The sequence below is a fragment of the Carya illinoinensis genome, chromosome 6 (assembly GCF_018687715.1).
Source record: "Carya illinoinensis cultivar Pawnee chromosome 6, C.illinoinensisPawnee_v1, whole genome shotgun sequence".
Lineage (NCBI taxonomy): Eukaryota > Viridiplantae > Streptophyta > Magnoliopsida > Fagales > Juglandaceae > Carya > Carya illinoinensis.
Window position 1 is genome coordinate 28,685,600 of NC_056757.1, and position 18,281 is coordinate 28,703,880.

General features: G+C 36.0%; 2 protein-coding genes and 1 non-coding gene across 4 annotated transcripts; all 3 read right to left on the reverse strand.

Annotated features, from left to right (window-relative positions):
• Window positions 1-156: 156 nt before the first annotated feature.
• Window positions 157-3,661, reverse strand: LOC122313210 (lipoyl synthase, chloroplastic-like). Its single transcript, XM_043127998.1, has 6 exons — window positions 2,917-3,661; window positions 2,390-2,480; window positions 2,108-2,265; window positions 1,440-1,611; window positions 801-911; window positions 157-475 (listed from the first exon to the last, which is right to left on the reverse strand). The coding sequence occupies exons 1-6, from the start codon at window positions 3,477-3,479 to the stop codon at window positions 392-394; spliced, it is 1,179 nt and encodes a 392-aa protein (XP_042983932.1). The 5' UTR covers window positions 3,480-3,661; the 3' UTR covers window positions 157-391.
• Window positions 3,662-5,362: 1,701 nt separating this feature from the next.
• LOC122313211 lies at window positions 5,363-16,627 on the reverse strand. Of its 2 annotated transcripts, none has more exons than XM_043127999.1 (14): window positions 16,346-16,627; window positions 15,277-15,384; window positions 15,035-15,166; window positions 13,946-14,533; window positions 13,028-13,172; window positions 12,569-12,925; window positions 11,954-12,445; window positions 10,628-11,577; window positions 10,427-10,512; window positions 10,131-10,349; window positions 9,601-9,729; window positions 7,866-8,234; window positions 7,596-7,711; window positions 5,363-5,859 (listed from the first exon to the last, which is right to left on the reverse strand). In XM_043127999.1, exons 1-14 carry the CDS (start codon window positions 16,448-16,450, stop codon window positions 5,747-5,749), a joined length of 3,909 nt encoding a protein of 1,302 aa, XP_042983933.1. In that variant the 5' UTR covers window positions 16,451-16,627; the 3' UTR covers window positions 5,363-5,746. The 2 variants fall into 2 exon arrangements, with proteins under 2 accessions (XP_042983933.1, XP_042983934.1); XM_043128000.1 differs by having other exon boundaries at window positions 16,341-16,627.
• Window positions 16,628-16,673: 46 nt separating this feature from the next.
• On the reverse strand, window positions 16,674-16,745 carry TRNAD-GUC. Its single transcript has one exon. It is a non-coding gene; the product is annotated as a tRNA-Asp (tRNA).
• Between the last annotated feature and the right edge of the window lie 1,536 nt (window positions 16,746-18,281).

Genomic DNA, 18,281 nt, shown 5'->3' on the forward strand with positions numbered 1-18,281 from the left:
CCAACCAAATGCATTGGCATAAGAAAGCCACAAAAATGGCATAGAAATATCTAAGAACCAACTTCTATCTCTCCTGGGATTTGTATGAAATCTTTCAACTTTCTGCACATATTAGTCTCAAGGGTGTAAAAATATAGTACCAGTGGCAAATTATAATGTGAGAATAAATGCTAACTTGAAGATTTATTAAAATTTTGTAGGCCAAGCAATGGGTTTCGACATAAAAACAAAATCCTCAAAAAAATGAAGACATCTTTTCACTAGACCTACAAAAATTTAGACTATAATGATTTAGGACTGCCTTTGCAGTCAGTGCCCACGACACGCCATTCACTAATTTGTGGTTAGCTCAACAGCAATACATAAGAAAGTCCACAATAGCCAAAACTCATTAGGATTTGCCAGCAGTGCTATTAACCCTTTCTCTAACCATCGTCTTAACAAAGAGCTCGCCAGCCCTATATGAGGATCGAACCTGAAAAATCAATACATGTTGAACTTGTAAGATTTATTCTTAAATTCGAAGTATGAGCTTGAGAAAATTATTAAATCACATTACAAGTTAGCAATTAGTTTGAAGAAATCGTTTCCATTTTGACTTCAATTTTTTTTCCCAATTCTCTAGTCCACCCAATGACCCAAACACTAGTCAGAGAATAATTTAAACCAAGATATATTTGGATAGGAGGCGCTCATCCTGTTAGTCCATTTCAGTGGCTATTTGTATTCTAAAAAGTATGCATTCATATGAAAAATAAGGATACCATCATCTATAACGCAAACCGTAACAGAGAGCTCACCAGTGGTCCACTGGCAACATAACGAAATCCAATGGACTCCCCATATTCCTTCCAGAAAGTAAACTTTTCAGGGGTAACATACTCTTTGACAGTGAGGTGTAATGGAGTTGGCTGCAACAAACAATTGTAACCACATTCAAGTTAACCAAGAGCCAAGTAGTGCCAGATCACAGCAATGAGCCAGCTTAAAGTATTGAAGAAAATTAAGCTCTGCAAAAATTACACGCACAAATGTGGGCAGGACCAAAGTTTCAAAATGATCCCATTTTTCATGTGCCAGAATGCTAATCACTTGAGTATGATATGAACTAGTATATATTACCCCAAGCTCTCTCAAGGTTTGGAAAAATGTCAAGAAGGCTCCTATTTAGAAATGTCCAAAATGTCAAGAAGGCTCCTATTTAGAAATGTCCCTTCTGTAATCTACATGGCAAATACCCTTATGAACACACACAATTGCAAACTTTGACAATATAATTATATATTGACTTATAAACCTCAAATAATGGTTACTACCCAGACTGGTTGCAACAAGGAAAATCAGCGGGAGAAAAAAGATGTAATCATGTAAGAACCTGAAATTTTCCCAAAACAAAGGCAGATTGGTGTTATCCAATGAACTATCGCTTATCAACTAACCTGTAAGTATTGTCCAAGTGTCAAAATATCAACATCTATAGCCCTTAAATCAGCCATGGTTTCCTTCAATTCATTATCAGATTCTCCAAGGCCCAACATTATAGAGGATTTTGTTATCATGCCCTCCTTGCAGAGTTTTGCATGTTTTAGAACTGACAAGCTCTGTTCATACCTGCATAAATGAACAAAACATAAGAAACATAAATAGAATCAGCAATCACATGTTCAGTATAGAGAAAGAAAAAATCTATGAAACAGAGGCCATATATGGGGTACGCCAATAAGCCTGGCACACCAACCACTAAACTGAGTCCAATCATGCATTCTAAAATCAACAGAATGAGGTCTTACATCACTTCTGCTAGTTTTTTTCCTTGTCTTATAGTTCTCAAAGCTTTCCCAATTTTCTCATACCTAAAAACTTCTTACTAGATTCTTTTTTGTTTTTTCTTTTAATTTTAAAGCAACAATAGTTTCTTCTAGTTATTTATAGGAATACCATTAGGAAAGTAATGCAGAGATGAAAAATAAAATATCTAATTTGCAGACAGACTTAAAAGATGCAAACTGCTATAGGGAGAAATCCTTTAAAAAACAAGGGGTGGGGGAAGGGGGCAGAAACAAACAATCAATGACTAAGCAGAAAGATGACATATACTGCAACTCACCCAGCCCTAGGATCTCTGACAATTCGCTGGAGCCGTTTCACAGTCTCAATATTATGGGCAAACACATCCAATCCTGAGTGTACCAGAGTCTCTACAGCCTTCAAGTCACCCCGAAAATCAGAAGTCAAACACTCGACCATGATCTCAGGCTTGAGTTTCTGCAAAACGAGACATATAGTACCCAACAAACCTGAATTCTGATTTCAACCTCATTTGCAATGGCATGCATAACAAAACTAACTAGAAAGAACCTCAATACAATAGCCAGAAAGATTTACACACCTTCATAGCTTTGACAGTCTGAGCAAAATGCCCACTTCCACCATCAGGTAGATCATCACGATCTACACTCGTTAGAACAATATAGTCCACACTAGAAATAGCAAACCAAAAAAAAAAATAAAAGAGTACTGAATTATGAAATTGCATTGAGATACACATGATAAGGTATGTATTATAAACCACCCAACAAAATTCTAATAAATGTCCAAGTTTGTGATAAGCTTCAATACTTTACGAATAAAACTACCGGTTCAAAAGTCTTATGGAACAAAATAACAAGTTTCAAGCATCATAATGGTAGTCCTTGTTCCAAATACTTTCTTTACCGATTAAAAAAAAAAATCCTTGTTCCAAATACTAATAATGGGGTGTAATAAATCAAGCTCTATTTAGGGAGCCGCATAATTACACAGCGAAATCACAATAGTTCTATTAGTTCAAGTTCAACAACAACGGATATAAAATTATCACGATTTTTACTTACAAAAAAATATCATGGTTTCCAGACTCTAAAGCATTACACATACCCCCAGCTTACAATAGCGTTGGCAGTGTTTTGTGGTTCCAATGGATCGGGAGGTGCAGGGTTTCGGCTGGTTTTGACAGCACAAAATCTACAGCCACGGGTGCAAGTATCCCCAAGAAGCATGATCGTGGCAGTGGCAACACCATCTCCGCCTCCGTTCCAACACTCCCCAATGTTAGGACACTGGGCCTCCTCGCAGACTGTGTTGAGATTCAAGCGGGAGAGGGAGTCCTTCACCTGCTCGTACCTCTCTCCTTGAGGCGCTCTCTGTCTCAACCACTCCGGCTTCTTCGCATTCGGATCTCTCCCCGTGTAGGGCCCCATTCCTCCAGGGTAGGGCCCACTCTTCTTCGCTGCCGACGAATCCCACGACGACGGGGATGGTTTTATGTCAACCTTGGATGAATCCACAGCCTCACAGCGAATTCTCGTTTTCACATAACTACCGGGAAAATCACAACGAAAGCAAATACTGGCAGAGGAATTCCAAGACATTGAGTGCGGTTTGAGTTTTGGAAATGGGACAGAGATTGGACAAGGGTTCGAAACCGATTGCTGAATCATTTTTTTTATTCCGTTTTCGCTGGAAACAATCAATGAATACGTGACTTCAGAGTAGAAAACTCAGACAAATAGATAAGAGTGTCGTCTGTTTGTTTGCGTGCAAAAGCTCTGCTCCTCCTTGTTCTTAAATCAGAGAGAATGGGGCTGGCTTTGGTTTCTCCGTTGAGTCCAGGTTGGTTTGGTAGTTTCAACCAACTTTACTGAAAAACAAATTCATTTTTAGATGGAAAATGCTACCTGACCTCCCAACACACCATACTTTACTTTTTTTTTAATTTTTTAATATTTTTTTTAAATTTATTCTTTTATAATTAATTTAATTCTTTTATTCATTATTTATACATTAAATATTTAATAAAAAATAAAATAATAAAAATTAAAAAAAATATAGAATGTAGAGTGTTGGAAGGTTGTGAAGATTTTTTCTTTTTAGTTACCCATGAAGACACTACCCATTTAAAACTTTCGAAACAAAATGTTATTTTATAAAAAAAATACTTCAGTCACAAAATAATCATATAAAAATAAATTTATAAATTAATATAATGTTACTTTTATTATAAAATAGATCTAATAAATTCTATAAAATCACGTCAGTTTATAAATTTACTTTATGTAATTTCTTTACGTTTATAACAGTTCTTTATTTTATATCTTGAATTTTGAGAATTCTTTCAATCTTATTTTAAAAAATTTTGCTATATAGAAATAAAGTCACGTACTAATCTGCATATTAATACTGATTCCTTCATATTTAAAATTTAAATTAACATTATTTTTAATAAAATCTACTTTTTGACCAATCACATTATATTAATACACATATTAGTATATAATTATGCTTGCAACTAGATTTTTCTTATTTTAAATGTATTTTTTTTATCAGGTATTTAACCTATACACCACTCAAACTACTACTAGTAAGATCAGTACAAAGAATTTTAACACGCGCACATAATTTTTTACGATAGCCGATGCAATGATTTCCACTACAACGATGTGCCTAGTGTATTTATAAACGGGCAGGCAAATAGATGTTTTTCCAATGTAAATAGGCTCTCTAGCTTACACTGCTTGCCTTATTTCACTTGTTGGACGTTTCAACATCAATGTTTTCGCACCATTGATGGCTTACCATGACAGGGAAACTCGTAACAGCGTATGCTGTATATCGATGCACAAGCATAAGGGTAAGCGAACGAGGTAAGGATCGTTTGTGCGAACGTGACCACTTTCCCTCAATGGTCAGGATCAATTACAGCTTGCAGTGCATGCAAATTTGGGATGGGCAAGGGCTTCAATTATAAGTTACTTCCAGAATTCAATGATTCTCTCGAGTTCGCTTCTGATCTCAATTATTTCTAAAATTTCATGCTATCTAAGCTGTCTCTGAACTACAAGCCAAAGCACTTCGGTTGTTCGACAGTAACACCAGTTGCAGTATCTTGTCAAAAGCCATTGAGTGGGAATGCATCAGACATCAGACATCACAGCCTAGAGTTTTTATGACGAGAAATTCCAAAGATCATGCAAACACGTCTTTAACCCAATTAAACCTCATAAGCGTGTAACGCATCTCCATCACAAAGACCAGGTAAATCGTTGCCTTTTAACCAACAAGATGTGGTTCCGAGAAACGAAACTGTTTGCGCCCAAGAGTTCAAGCATACCAACAAGACCAGAACACTTACCACTTGAGCCAACCCCTAGGGGTCAACATTTCAGCCTCTGATTCACAAGCACTCATTCAACTCAGGTGCTTTTAGGGCCCCAGTGACAGTATGAGCTACTAAAATTACACCCACCAATAGCAGACACTTTATTCTTCACAAGACAGTTTCTTAGTCTCATTAATATTGTGGGGGAAGGACTACTCACAATCATGAATCAGAAAAGAGGGAACTTGATTATTTATTAAGAAGCAGACAGTCTATCAAAAGAAGAACCAATATTCACCATTTCAAAATGAACCCAGTTTGCTGTGTGTACATTTAAGGTCAATGGAGCATACACTTACCTCTAGGGATCTAGGAAGCATTCCGTCACTAATACCAAGTTTCCCGAGCTGGCAGCTCACAGAATAAAACATTTGAGCAAAAACAGGTCTGTACGTCTTCTTGTTCCTTTTAAGAACCATTCACATCTTGATAAACTGAATGAAAACTTTGGGAATCTAGACTGCATGGCCTTATGAATATCAAGGATCTCAACAAAGAACATTAGAGCAAAAACTGGTATGCGTGTTCGCTTGTTAATTTGAAAAATGTTTAATTTTCAGCATGCAGATTTTGCCGATAAACCAGCAACTGACCTCCATCACTAGCTACTGCCAAAGCACCTGCCCCTGAATCATCTGTAGCAACACATGAAATACTGCCACCTAATACAGTAACAAAACAAAGAGTATATGAATGAAAATTAAAAATAAATTAAAATCTGCATTTGGTTATTAAATTACATTGCAAATCCGGATTTCATCAGGACTTATCAATGGTTTGAACTTACTCTTTGAAGTTCTAAAAGTACTTGATGTTATTTTTTACCCACTTGACCATCGCTATATGAATAACAATGGCTGATGTGATTGACATCCTCTACATAAATATCTTGATAATGTTGATGTGATACTTAAGCCACATGTTGGTCTTACAAAGCAGAATCACACATGAATTTTCAAGAAATAACACATACATTTCACGTATCTTCATATGTTTTAATTGTGTGAAGCCAACATGTTGCCATACATACTACGCCAGCTTTATAAGGGCATGTGTTCATAAAGTGACCACCATAGTAGTAATTAACATTCAAATTGTGATGTTACATTGAAGCCTCATAAGCATTGCTGCGTCAAAATTTGGAAAAAATAAAAAAGATGATTGAAGGATGGAATTGGAATCCGAGCATAGTTTAGGGACCGAAATGTTATTTCAACAAGAAAAATGTTTGGTCGACACAGATCTAATAAGAACAAATTTAAAATTGATATGGCTTGATGTGGTACTCTGATTGTAAAGTACTTTTTATTATAAAATAGATCTAATGTATCATATCAAATCACATATTTCATAAGTTTGCTTTTATATGATCTCTGTATAAATCTTGCACTTCTCTTTCGACAAACTAAAGAAGCCATCAAGCAGTTCAAAACAAAAATCTATAATGCAAACGTGAAAGGTTCAAATCAAGCAACAAATCTTGAGACAGAACGAACTGAGAGAAATATGAAGAGTAGGCTTTGATATAATATTTTTCCCTTTCAACAGTTAAGCATGATGGTCATTATGATTACTCTTAATGGTTTGCTAGAGAACAAATATTCAAGCAAAACCTACTGTAAGCCAGATGTTGCTCTAATAAGACATGTTATATTAGCTCAAGGTTGGTTGTTCGGTGTTTCCTAATATTAGGATAATTGTTCATCTTTAAAATATTTTTACATGGCAATACATTTAAATAAAAACATGTTGACAAGATAATGATCAATTTCTCATCATCTTGCATAGTTACGCTAAGTATGTGGTGCTTACAAATCTAATTTCACTTTTTTTTTTTATTGGCACCTGATGTCCAAGAATTAGTGTCCCGACTAATTCCAAGAATGCATAGGCCCTCGACAAGGAGTAAATCTAATTTCATTACAAAAAAGGAAAAAAAAAAAAAAAATTCTTGTCTTGAATATGCAATGAATTCTTATTTATCTTCTACCAAGATGCGTCTATCTCAAATATAAACACAGTGCTTTGATCCACAGAGAAAATAGAAACTGAACTCCTAATGTACTAGAAGGCAGTCTTCATGCTACACACACTGCTAGCAATTGTGAGTACACAATATCGCAATGAGAAATGATACATACAAAATGATATATACAAGCCCCAAATGCACAAGCCTCGAGCAAGCCCTTTTTTGAAAAAGTGGATCCTGCCATGCAAAAGTGTGAAAAACTCTTTTTTTTCTTTATGGGCGGGCCCACATTTTCACAAAAGACTTGTACAAAGCTTGTACATCTAGAGTTTGTACCTAGCATTACCCTATTGCAATATGTAAGAGCAATTCTCATAAGAGAACAAAAAAAACAGAACAGCATAAATACGGAAGTTGATACAAGCATACCTTTGAAATGATGCAACGTGCCAAGTTTAGCTCCAGTTGCCAATTCCCACATGTATGCAAGTCCATCACATGTGCCAATAACCCCGTGACCAGCTGATGCACCAACAGCAGAAGCCCTGCACAGTAAGTTCTACAGTTTAACCTTTCTTAGCATGGAATAACAAAGTTGACCTCTGAAATACGAAATGTATCATTCCCAAGAATTGTTTATATCATCCTCCAAAGGTTTGAATTTGGCAACATATTACTAAAGTATGAAGAATAAAGCACCTTGGATCTAGTGCACATCCCAGTACAACCTTATCTTTCACCAGTAGAGCCAGCCTCCACCCTCCCACTGAATGATTCTGGTAATAACTTGGTATATAGTCATGTTGAGCATCAGAGTCTGAGATAGTTGAGACAAGGAGCCAGACAGCAATATCTTCACCCTCAAATGAAAGAAAAGAATTATTCGCACTGTTGTCTGAGAACCACATTTTTGTTGCAGCCATAATCCCATTGATGTGTTCCTCAACATTAGAGTTGCTGAAAACATGGTACTTGCTGTTCCAATTAAACAAACTAATTGGAAAGAATTGATAAATTGAAGTGCTTGGAGCAGAAAAACTTGATAGACAGATGCGCTTAGAAATATCCCTGAAACAAAAGAAAAGTACTGCCTATCAGATACCAATCTGTCCCAGAAAGAAAATAAATAAATTTTCTTTCACCTTTTTGGTGTTTGGGTTTTGTGCCCTTTTTTTATTCTCTATACTAATTTCCTTTCTGGGGGATGGGACGAATGTGGTTTAAGGAGACCATAAAGCAACAGGTGAAACTGATAAAATGGGTGCATGGTGCAGAACAGCTGTGTATCAGATTTAAAACAAAGCACTCTTACATCAAAGAGGAAACTAACGTAAAGGAAAAACACCATCATTAATATGTGAGTTGGGCCACTTCTAGTTAAAACTAATAGCAGAAAAGTACTACAATAATCATACCTCAGCTTTGCCTAAAACTTGGTGACATGAACACCATAGCAATTTATCCCAAGGTTTCAGTCTCAGCATTGTTATACCCAGGCCAATATCAAAATACATACAAAACTTTTTCAGTATCTCCCAGAAAAGGGAATGAGTATAGCAAAACTGGTTGAAACTTAAAATTGACCAAATTAAGAATGACATCATAGACTGAAATGTTGAACAAAAGAACACGGTGCTACTTTAGAAAACATAACAAGATAAATTAGGTTTTGATTTTTCATTTACTGGGTCATTAAATCTAAAATTTAGACCTTTTTTCCTGAACATATTCAACTTTATCCATAGATATTAAAAGCTTGCATTGACAGATTAGACTGTAGTTTTGAGAAAATTGTGAAGCTTTGCTCTTTAACAGCATAAATATGCGATGCTTATTTCGATATAAGATAACTAAGTTTCAATCTCATAGATAACTCAGGTCAACTTATAGGATTTAAATGTTAATTTGCTTCTGCAGTGATTCATTCTTTAATTTCACAAAGTAATGACTTGGTGCTGATTAGAGTTTATATATCTGAATGGATGCAAGATGTCATAAATACTTCCAACAGGATATAAAAGAGAGGAAAAAAAAGTAGGATCAGTTTTGAAAGGTGGTTTCAAATTTGAGTTGCATGAATATATCTATCATTTTTTGCAAACTCCCCTGTATTTTAGGATAGCCCAAAAAAAGGCTTCAACTATTTAAGGATGGGGGGTATAGCAGAAGAAATTGAAGCTGGAGTGGTTGGTTCGAAAGGACAAAATCCAAAATAAAACCATTCAATCAATTCATGAATTTGCAAGTTACAAACATTTTTTTTAAAAAAAAAAAACAGAAGCTATGTAATGCATGCCATAAGCTAGAGACAAGAATACTTTTGAGGAATACCATATTGATAATCGTTCAAGCTGATATACCTGTGGCCAGAAGCCCTCTTAACTAGAGGAAAAAACAAATTGGGGCTGCAGGGAGAAAAAATAGCGATACATACCATATACTGAATTCCCCAACACCATTATGACCCACAACTAGAGAAGCACACTTTGGAATTCCCTTCAACTCCATTAGGCCAGGAGAGGCGTAATTGTTAGCCGGTAAAATGAATTCCTCTGTCTGTGCACTGTGTATTGGGAAAATGAATGGAATGACAATGGAAAGCAGTAAATCAATATAGAAAATGCCCAGTTGAACATGAAAAGTTAATCCTGACTAAATTAACAAGTTGCTGAAACAATATATCAGACTTCAGGAACCCTCAGATTTGAGCAAGTTCATATCCTCTCTTTACTACTTTCATGAATGTGTATCACTGGGTATGCATAAAACAAGCTCTACAAAATAATATTCTGAGTTTGGGCATCCAATATCAAGTTTGAGAGAACGACTAGTTACTGCCACAATAAGACATCCGAATGTAATTAAAAAAATCTATCTACCTGAATATTAGGGTCACATCATAGCAATGCCCCACCATACATGAAAGAAGTGTAACCAGATAGACATGACATTACCAAAACTCACCTCCATGCTGAATTCATAACCCACAGATGCAGTCTCCCACTCTCTCCAACAGCGACAAGATGGCTGGGTTCACAAACCAATATACAATGCAAGATCTCAACTGCTTTCAATTTTACAACAACTGAAACATAACCGAATTTTACTTGCACAATCTTCACTGTGTTCTCCTCCAAACAATCTGATTTACATGTTGAACACAAGCACTGAATTCTCCCTTCCCTAAGAATAAATACCCAAAATCACTATGTTTGTGTCATGTTATCATTCAGTATAATTAAAATCCATATAGATACAACCTGCAATAAGGTGTTTTTATGCTGTCAAGTAAAACAAGATGCTGGCCATCTGGAGCAAAGTGCAAACCAGATCTTTCCAGTTCAACCTAGCAGAATAACGCAATCGTAGTGATGTCAATGATAAGCTGGAAAAGTGACTGACGACCAACCCAAGGAATTTTTTAAAATGAATGAGTGCCCAGAAGTTATGCAATAACTTACTTCTCTACCAAAGTAATCTTTGTGAATTGGCAATATTATGGATGTGTGCCCAACGAAAGAAGGGCATCCAACTCTTGGTTCCTGGATTGCTAACCTGTATATGAAAATGTTTCTGTCTCTGTCCGTCAGAAGGCCACATGAAACACAAATGCAGATTTCATTCCCTTTGGTGCTCAAAGATAGTGACAAAATAGGCATGGGATGGACATAGCATCCCACAAGCTCAACAATGCCTCTTAGCTCATTATTAAGCTTCAACTTCCTGCAAAGTTTTGTGTCTACACCATCTTGAACTCCTTTAGCCATCAAACTGTTATTTCCACCGAAACCGGTGTTCTGATTCAGAATCAATGCGGGACTGTTTGAATCTACAATATTCTTGTGCCCAACCGCCTTCTTGTCAAGATGGGCTTCAGATTTTTCTACATGTGAAACAGATTGCTGAAAAACATTTGAAGTATCCTTCTCATCGGAGGCAAATGCCAATGCGTGACTTTGTGATATAGCAGGAGCCATACTGTTAGTTGAAATTTTGGAATCAGTGGTATTCTCAGTGTGAGACCCACAGGATTGTCCACCAAGCCTGGCTTGAACTCCCAATAAATCATGATAGCATGGTTTGTCATTAGAAGAGCTCATTTGATGAATCTCTGAGGCAAGCAAAGTTCCTGTGGCAGGATTGTTTTCAGGGTCAAGATCCTCTCCAAAGTTTCTAAATATGATACTTTCTGAGAGTGGAACGTCATCCTTCCTTGCCAACAGATTCACATTTCGAGCCCTTTTTCGGGTATAGACCTTATTTGGTATTTGACTAAAGAACATAATGCCAGGTTCAGCATCCCCTCTCTCAAAACTTATTTCCTTTGATGATATTTTTGAAGAATCAACCATGCTTCTTTGGTTGGTGTCAGTTGTTTCAGTAGTTGTAGAAACATGAGTATCTGGGTGAGCTGAAATTTGTACAGAACAGGATTGATTGAACTTGAAGATGGCAGTACTAAAAAGTCTCGATACTTAAAAATAGTTTTTTTTTTTTTTAAAATAAGTAAACACTTCAAAATAGTTCATGACCATAAAATAAAGGTCATAATCATTTCGTGGTTTATGGCTCCCCACTTTATAAGCAGAATATCCAGTACTTCCCAATATGTCATCTTTATGAAGAAAAAGGAACTAAGAGATTATTAATGATTACCAGGGTAGTAGAAGCTATAGGTACCTTGCTTCATTGGCTACTACACTGAATTTGAGCAGATGACATATTCTAATTCTTATTACTGAAGGACTGAACAAAATTTAACAGATGGTTTGGACAAAGTTTATTACCTTCAGTGCAATCATTTACAATTTTGAGGTGCTTTTCCTTGGAATGGATTTCAACTTCTATTGGGTTTTCGTCCAACTTAGCACGACCATTGATGTCATTGCTGGCCATTGCACAAGCTGAGATGGACTCAGATATACATTCACCTCCCTCTTGAGGCTTTTCATTCAAAGTCATGTGTAATTCATCATAACAAAAGACATCTTTGTTCCCACTGGTCTTAACATGAGAAAATGATGAGTCATTCTGTACAACAAGCTGTCCCCAAGAGTTGGGAGGACACCTGTCTTTATCAAAAGTGAAATGATTGCCTTCAGCAGTATCATGAGACAATTTCACCTCCTTAGTAACAAGCTCTCCACATTGATCATCCTCAAAACTGTCAAGAACAACAGACTTGGTATGTCCAAAACTTGGTCCAACTAAATCAAGAACTCTACTTTGGATCATCCTTTCTTCCTTTTCCATATGGGCAGTCTCAGTAAGTGTTAAAACTGCAAGTTCAAAGGAAAGTGACCCAACTATAAGAAAAATGAATGCTACAATGAACTTAAAGAAGGGTCATTATACATGACAAATTCCAGAAATAAAATAATCAGAAGAAGGTTCAACACTACCAGGAGAGGGAACATCTGCAGAGTATCTGGCTTCATTATTTTCCAACTGAGACTTCACCGTACAACTAAAAACCTTTGAAGGGCTATTTGAAGCCTTTTTCTTCCTAGACACCATTTTGAGCAGAGGAACTGCTTGCGGAAGCAGAAGCGTCATCATTGACTTGGCGATTTCCTGACCAACTGAATCATAATCACTCTTTTCAGAACTTGCATTTGTGTTAGATGTGCCTGTTTCTTCCTGTGGATGTGATTCGGTCACCAGTTCTTCAGAAATGACCGTGTCGGCTGCAATTAACTCTTCTTTCTCATTGTATACACCTTTATGTTGGGGACTTGGAGCAGGACTAGAAGTATTATCTGTATTGTAATATGCTCAATTACAAACTGAGGGAACTACAGATGACGATACATCAACTACTAGCCTATGTTGCACAACACAGTGAATGGGTTGAGGAATACCTTGCGTAAGATCTAAAGTATCCGGTGCACAAAGACCATCACCAAGTACTAAGCAGTCTTTTCGAGCTACTGCACTTCTATTTTCCTCTTCTGCTACATTTTGAACATTGAACTCCTCTAACTCAGTATCTGGAAATCTACAAAGCTGTAAGAAGTTAAGAGTGCTTCCTATTTCATGTCTTTTTTAAATTACCTATATATATATATATATATATATTATAAGTAAGAAACTTTATTGAATAAAACTAGGTGAAGCCCATTTACACACAAAAGAAGCACCTAATTACATTCTAGAAATTTGAAAAGAAAACAAAAACTGTTGAGCATTTCCTCCCTTAAGAACAATAGCTGAAAACAACTGCAGCAAAGAAGACAAACAATTTCCAGATATCCTCAACAGTTTGCTCCTTGTCATTGAAGCACCTCTCATTCCTTTCTATCCATAAACACCACATAATACACAAAGGAATCATCCCCCACGCTGCTGCCAACTGAGAGCTTCTGTGCTGCCTATTCCAACATGCTAGTAGATCCACCACTCTCATTGGCATAACCCAACTCAACCCAGCTCTACTAAGAACCCCAACCCAGAACTCCCTACCGACCTCCCTACCCATAACTCTCATTGGCACCACTCCATAACAACCTTGCCACATTTTAAATTACCTATATATATACATATAAAGTGTTTCCCATGCTAGAGTAGTTGAGTGTAGAATAATGAGTAAAAATTAAACACAAACGTTAAGAAAAAGTGAAAACTCTGAACTTGGGGGTGTAATTTAGAATCAGTATGTGCATGCATGTGTATGTTGTGGAAGAAAAAGATAAAACATATGCAGCATGCAAATTTTCTGGAAGACAAAAACATCCAAGAGCTTATCAGCTTCTAGGATCAAAGAACTGAGATGCGCTTACAGGTTCTTCCCCTTCAGGCAAGTTGTTAGCTACTCCAGCAGATTTACAATTTTCTGAAGCATCAGGTTCCCTCTCTTCTTGAGTAGGGACAGCTTCCTTCATCTTGGAGAGGTCAACAGAATTCAATAGTGGCCCCTCTTTGACTGAGAAGTGGCTCATTTCTTCTATAGCTCCAGATATTAAGTGCGGTGACAAGGCTAAAGCTCCTGGATGTTTATGAACACCATACTCTTTTTCTGGAGAAGTGGGAGGCATGAAACATCCAAGATTATCATTCTTCTGATTCCCTTGTCCTAAAGCTGGTGCATCAGAATCACAAATGAGATCTTGAGGTCGGGATCTTTTAAGTCTACCCATGCCGACTGACTTCGTGATTAAGATTTCATGTTTTCTAGTTCTCTTCCCTTTATTTGGAATTTTAAGATATGGTAGCAGATCAGGATATGTACATTCATCTGAGAGTCGACTGTAATCCTCAGTTTTAGAAGTGCTATTGCAGAAATGGGAACTTTGCTCTGCTCTTCCATTGACATTTGCCACCAATTCCCGAAGTAATCTTTGGACTAATGGATTTTTAAACCCAAAAAACTGCACATCACATGCCAAGACAATGAATTTAATCTGGGCACAACATACTGGAGAATTAGTACTATTGATGCTATTTAAGAATTGATTATGGCAACAAGCCTAAATGTTGACTCATTGGATATGAAGCATCAGCAGTGAGAGGGTGCTGTATTGGTAATAGACTCTTCACCCTAATCTTTTTTTAAAACTGCAATTTAAGGTTGACTCGTGACCAATTTCAGGTTCTTAATATTCTATTTTCTTGTTCATTGTTGATTGGATGTTTTCTTGTTTTACTTAGAAAAAAAAAATTATTTACTTTTTTGCACTGAAGATGCACTATTCTATTTCAACTTAAGGATCATATTCTCCTGTCCGAGGTTCAAACATGGTAAAGACAAATATTCTGTTTCAATCCTATCAAGTTTCCTAGTTACTTCCTTCAGAAGGTAAGGTAAGGTCTTTAACACAATATTCTTTATTAAACGAAGTTTGCTGATGTTACAAGCTGCCAATATCTACCTCCACCCCATCTATCTTGCATGAGAATCTCTTTCCATGCCAAATCTTCATGCGAGTAAAACCTTTCTTTTGGCATTTCTCCCATGCAATATCTGGAGTTTGGCCAGAACATGAATGTCCATCAGAAGTAATCTGCATATACAGAATGGAATTTACATGTTTTATTCATAGGCTAAAAATTACATTGCAGCCCCAAACTAGCTAGTAAAGCAAATCAAGAGCAGCAGAGCCGAGCTACATACCACAAACAATGGACCCTTAAGACCTTCATGAATTTCCATCTTATACATGTTCCCATTATGAGCTCTTATGACTTGATACCCGACAGGATAAGGATACCGATCTTTACCCTACAAAATAATAAGATTTGGTTGATTTCAAATGTAACATAAAAGGAACAAAAAAGAGTGACATGGCATGAGTTCTATACAGGCATACTGAAACCCTTTCTGTACAGGCATACTAAGCCTGTGATGAAACAAAGCTTAAACAACAGATATTTGATAACTTTAGCTTTGAAATATTATCTTCAACAAGACCCACCCACTGGTAGCCCAAGTGGTAAGGGCGAACTTCTGTGCATGAGCTCCATGTCACAGGTTTTATTACCCCTAGGATCAAATTTAAGTGGGAGGCCATGGCAGTGGGCTGTGCTAGTTTCCCTGTCATAAAAAATAATAATAATTTTTTTTATTCTTTATTTAAGAAAATAATATATTCTCCTCATTCTCGGACTCATACACCCCTGTTCCGCACATCTTTCATCGCCTTTCCAAAGCTTTGAAACCAGTACTGTCTGTTCAGTACCGAGTGAGCGTTTTCAAGTTTTCTGTGAGTGACTTAGGCCAATAGTGAAAATTTTATGAATGACTTTATTGTTACTCAGTACGAACATTGCTGGATCTTTCTAATGCATTTCACAAAACAATCATTAGAGCACTCCTATAAGCGATTAGCCTTCCCAAACATATCAAACAATACGCACAAGATCTATTTGCGAGATTTAAATCATGTAAAAATCCAGTTAATTGAAGTCCTGTCGGTTAGAATGCTAGCTGTCACATCAATATACAGATCTCAGCCTGCATACATTTCAAGATGACTCGCATGGCCACGCAGAAAATCAAACCGAATAAACATTTCAGGTTTTTAAAACTGGATTAAAAAAGGTGGGCCGAAGAAACATTACTTGCCGTTTAATCCGGGATTAACGAAAATAAAATGGAAAATAAAAATCAAGAAAAACAAATATTGAGAGAGAGAGAGAGAGAGAGAGAGGGGGGGGGGGGGGGAAGAAAGTGGAAACCTAACCCTAGAGCTGCTCCAGTACTTCTTGTCCCAAGAACCTTTGTATAGAGATCCAATGGAAGTGATTTCTAGGCCTTCCAATAGGTCATCTTCTCCAGGTTTTGCCATTGGTAGCTGAAGAGCGCGAGCGCTGAGCTCCGGAGTTTCGAAAATGAACGAAGTAGAAGGATATTGATTTTACAGATTGAAATGCTTAAGTTCGCAGAGTGAGAGAGTAGAGATGGCGGGAACCGAAATCAGAGAGAAAGGAGATGTTTTTCGTTTAGTATTCCCTCCAACTCCAATAGATAAATGCTTCGAAAAGGAAATGTACAAAACCAAAAATTATATTCGCCGTTGCCGGGGATCGAACCCGGGTCACCCGCGTGACAGGCGGGAATACTCACCACTATACTACAACGACTGTGTTGAAAAGTGACCTATTTAGTAATTATTTATTATTTCTTTAACTGATATTACATACCGACTACAACAGGCAAATCCTAAAAAAACAATTAAGGGAGTACTTAGATAATGAGATGAGATAGTTTCATATTAAAAATAAAAATTAAATAAAATATTATTTTTTTAATATTATTATTATTTTAAAATTTGAAAAAGTTACAATAATGAGATGAAATGAAATAGTTTTTTAATTTAAACAACCTTTAAGGCTTCATTTGATTATACAGATGAAATGAAAAATTTGTGAATAGTAGTGAGGTAATTTGTTAATAATAATGAAATAGTTTTAGTTAAGATTTTTATAGGGTTTTGAAAAATGAGAAAAAAAAAGTTGAATAAAAAAATTATAAAGTTAAAAAATGGTTAGGATATAATTTTTAATATTATTGTTGTTTTAGAATTTGAAAAAGTTGAATTATTTTTTATATTTTTTTTGGGAGTTTAAGAAAGTTGTAATGATTAAATTAAAAAATTAAAAATTTGAAATTAAAAAATATTTATATTTAAATGGTATTTAAATATTGAGATGAGATGAGATGGTTTGAAATGTTTGTAAAACTAAATCTAGCCTAAATTTTGTATTAATAATAGTAGTCCCTTCACTCCATGTGTGAATTACCAATTTTAGGAATATGCCGTTATAAAATTTTGGAGAAATGTTGAATCAACCTTATGAGTTAAAAGATGCTGCCACGGCTAGCAACCAAATATAGAGTCTGGTTTGAGCTCCCTGTCTTAGGCTATCTAAGTGCATCCTGCTTTAATTAATACCCAAAATTTCCCTCTAACTTGAATTTAAAAAAAAAAAAAATGTCAATGAAAATAAAAATTAAAAAAAGGTCGGCTTTGAGAGGCTCCATATTGTAATTCTAGTTCTAGAAAGGAAATGCTCTTTCATACTCTATAATGAAAAATATTTATACAGTTTTAAGATATGGAAATTTTGCATATTTTATTTGAAAAAATAGGAAAAATCTAAGACCCTTGTGTATATATATAAACCAACTTTTTTTCACAATAGATGTCACTTTTTTTCAAAATGAGTGCGCTAAACTTTCACTCTAAAAACTACTCCTCTATAAAAATATGTTGGCTTCCTTGTTTGTTGCAATTTGTAGCAAAATATGTTGTGAGAAACTCCACACCCACACACAACATTAGTAAGACAAACAATGAAATAATTGTGAAAACATAAGAATCAAACGCGCACACACAATACACAATATTTAACGTAGTTCAACAACATGCCTATGTTTACAGAGCTGTAGGAGATTTTATTTCATAAGATTACGAGAGTCTTACTCATACAAATCTCAACTCTCGCTAGGGCTTTTTCTCTCTCGCAATGTTGATCTACACCATTTCCATTCCTCTTAGTTCAACCTAATGCATTTCAATTCCAAAACATAACATATATATATAAAACTGCGCCAAGAAACCATAATGCAATAAAACATGGTTATTTGCTCGAACGAACAACCTATCTAACATTGGC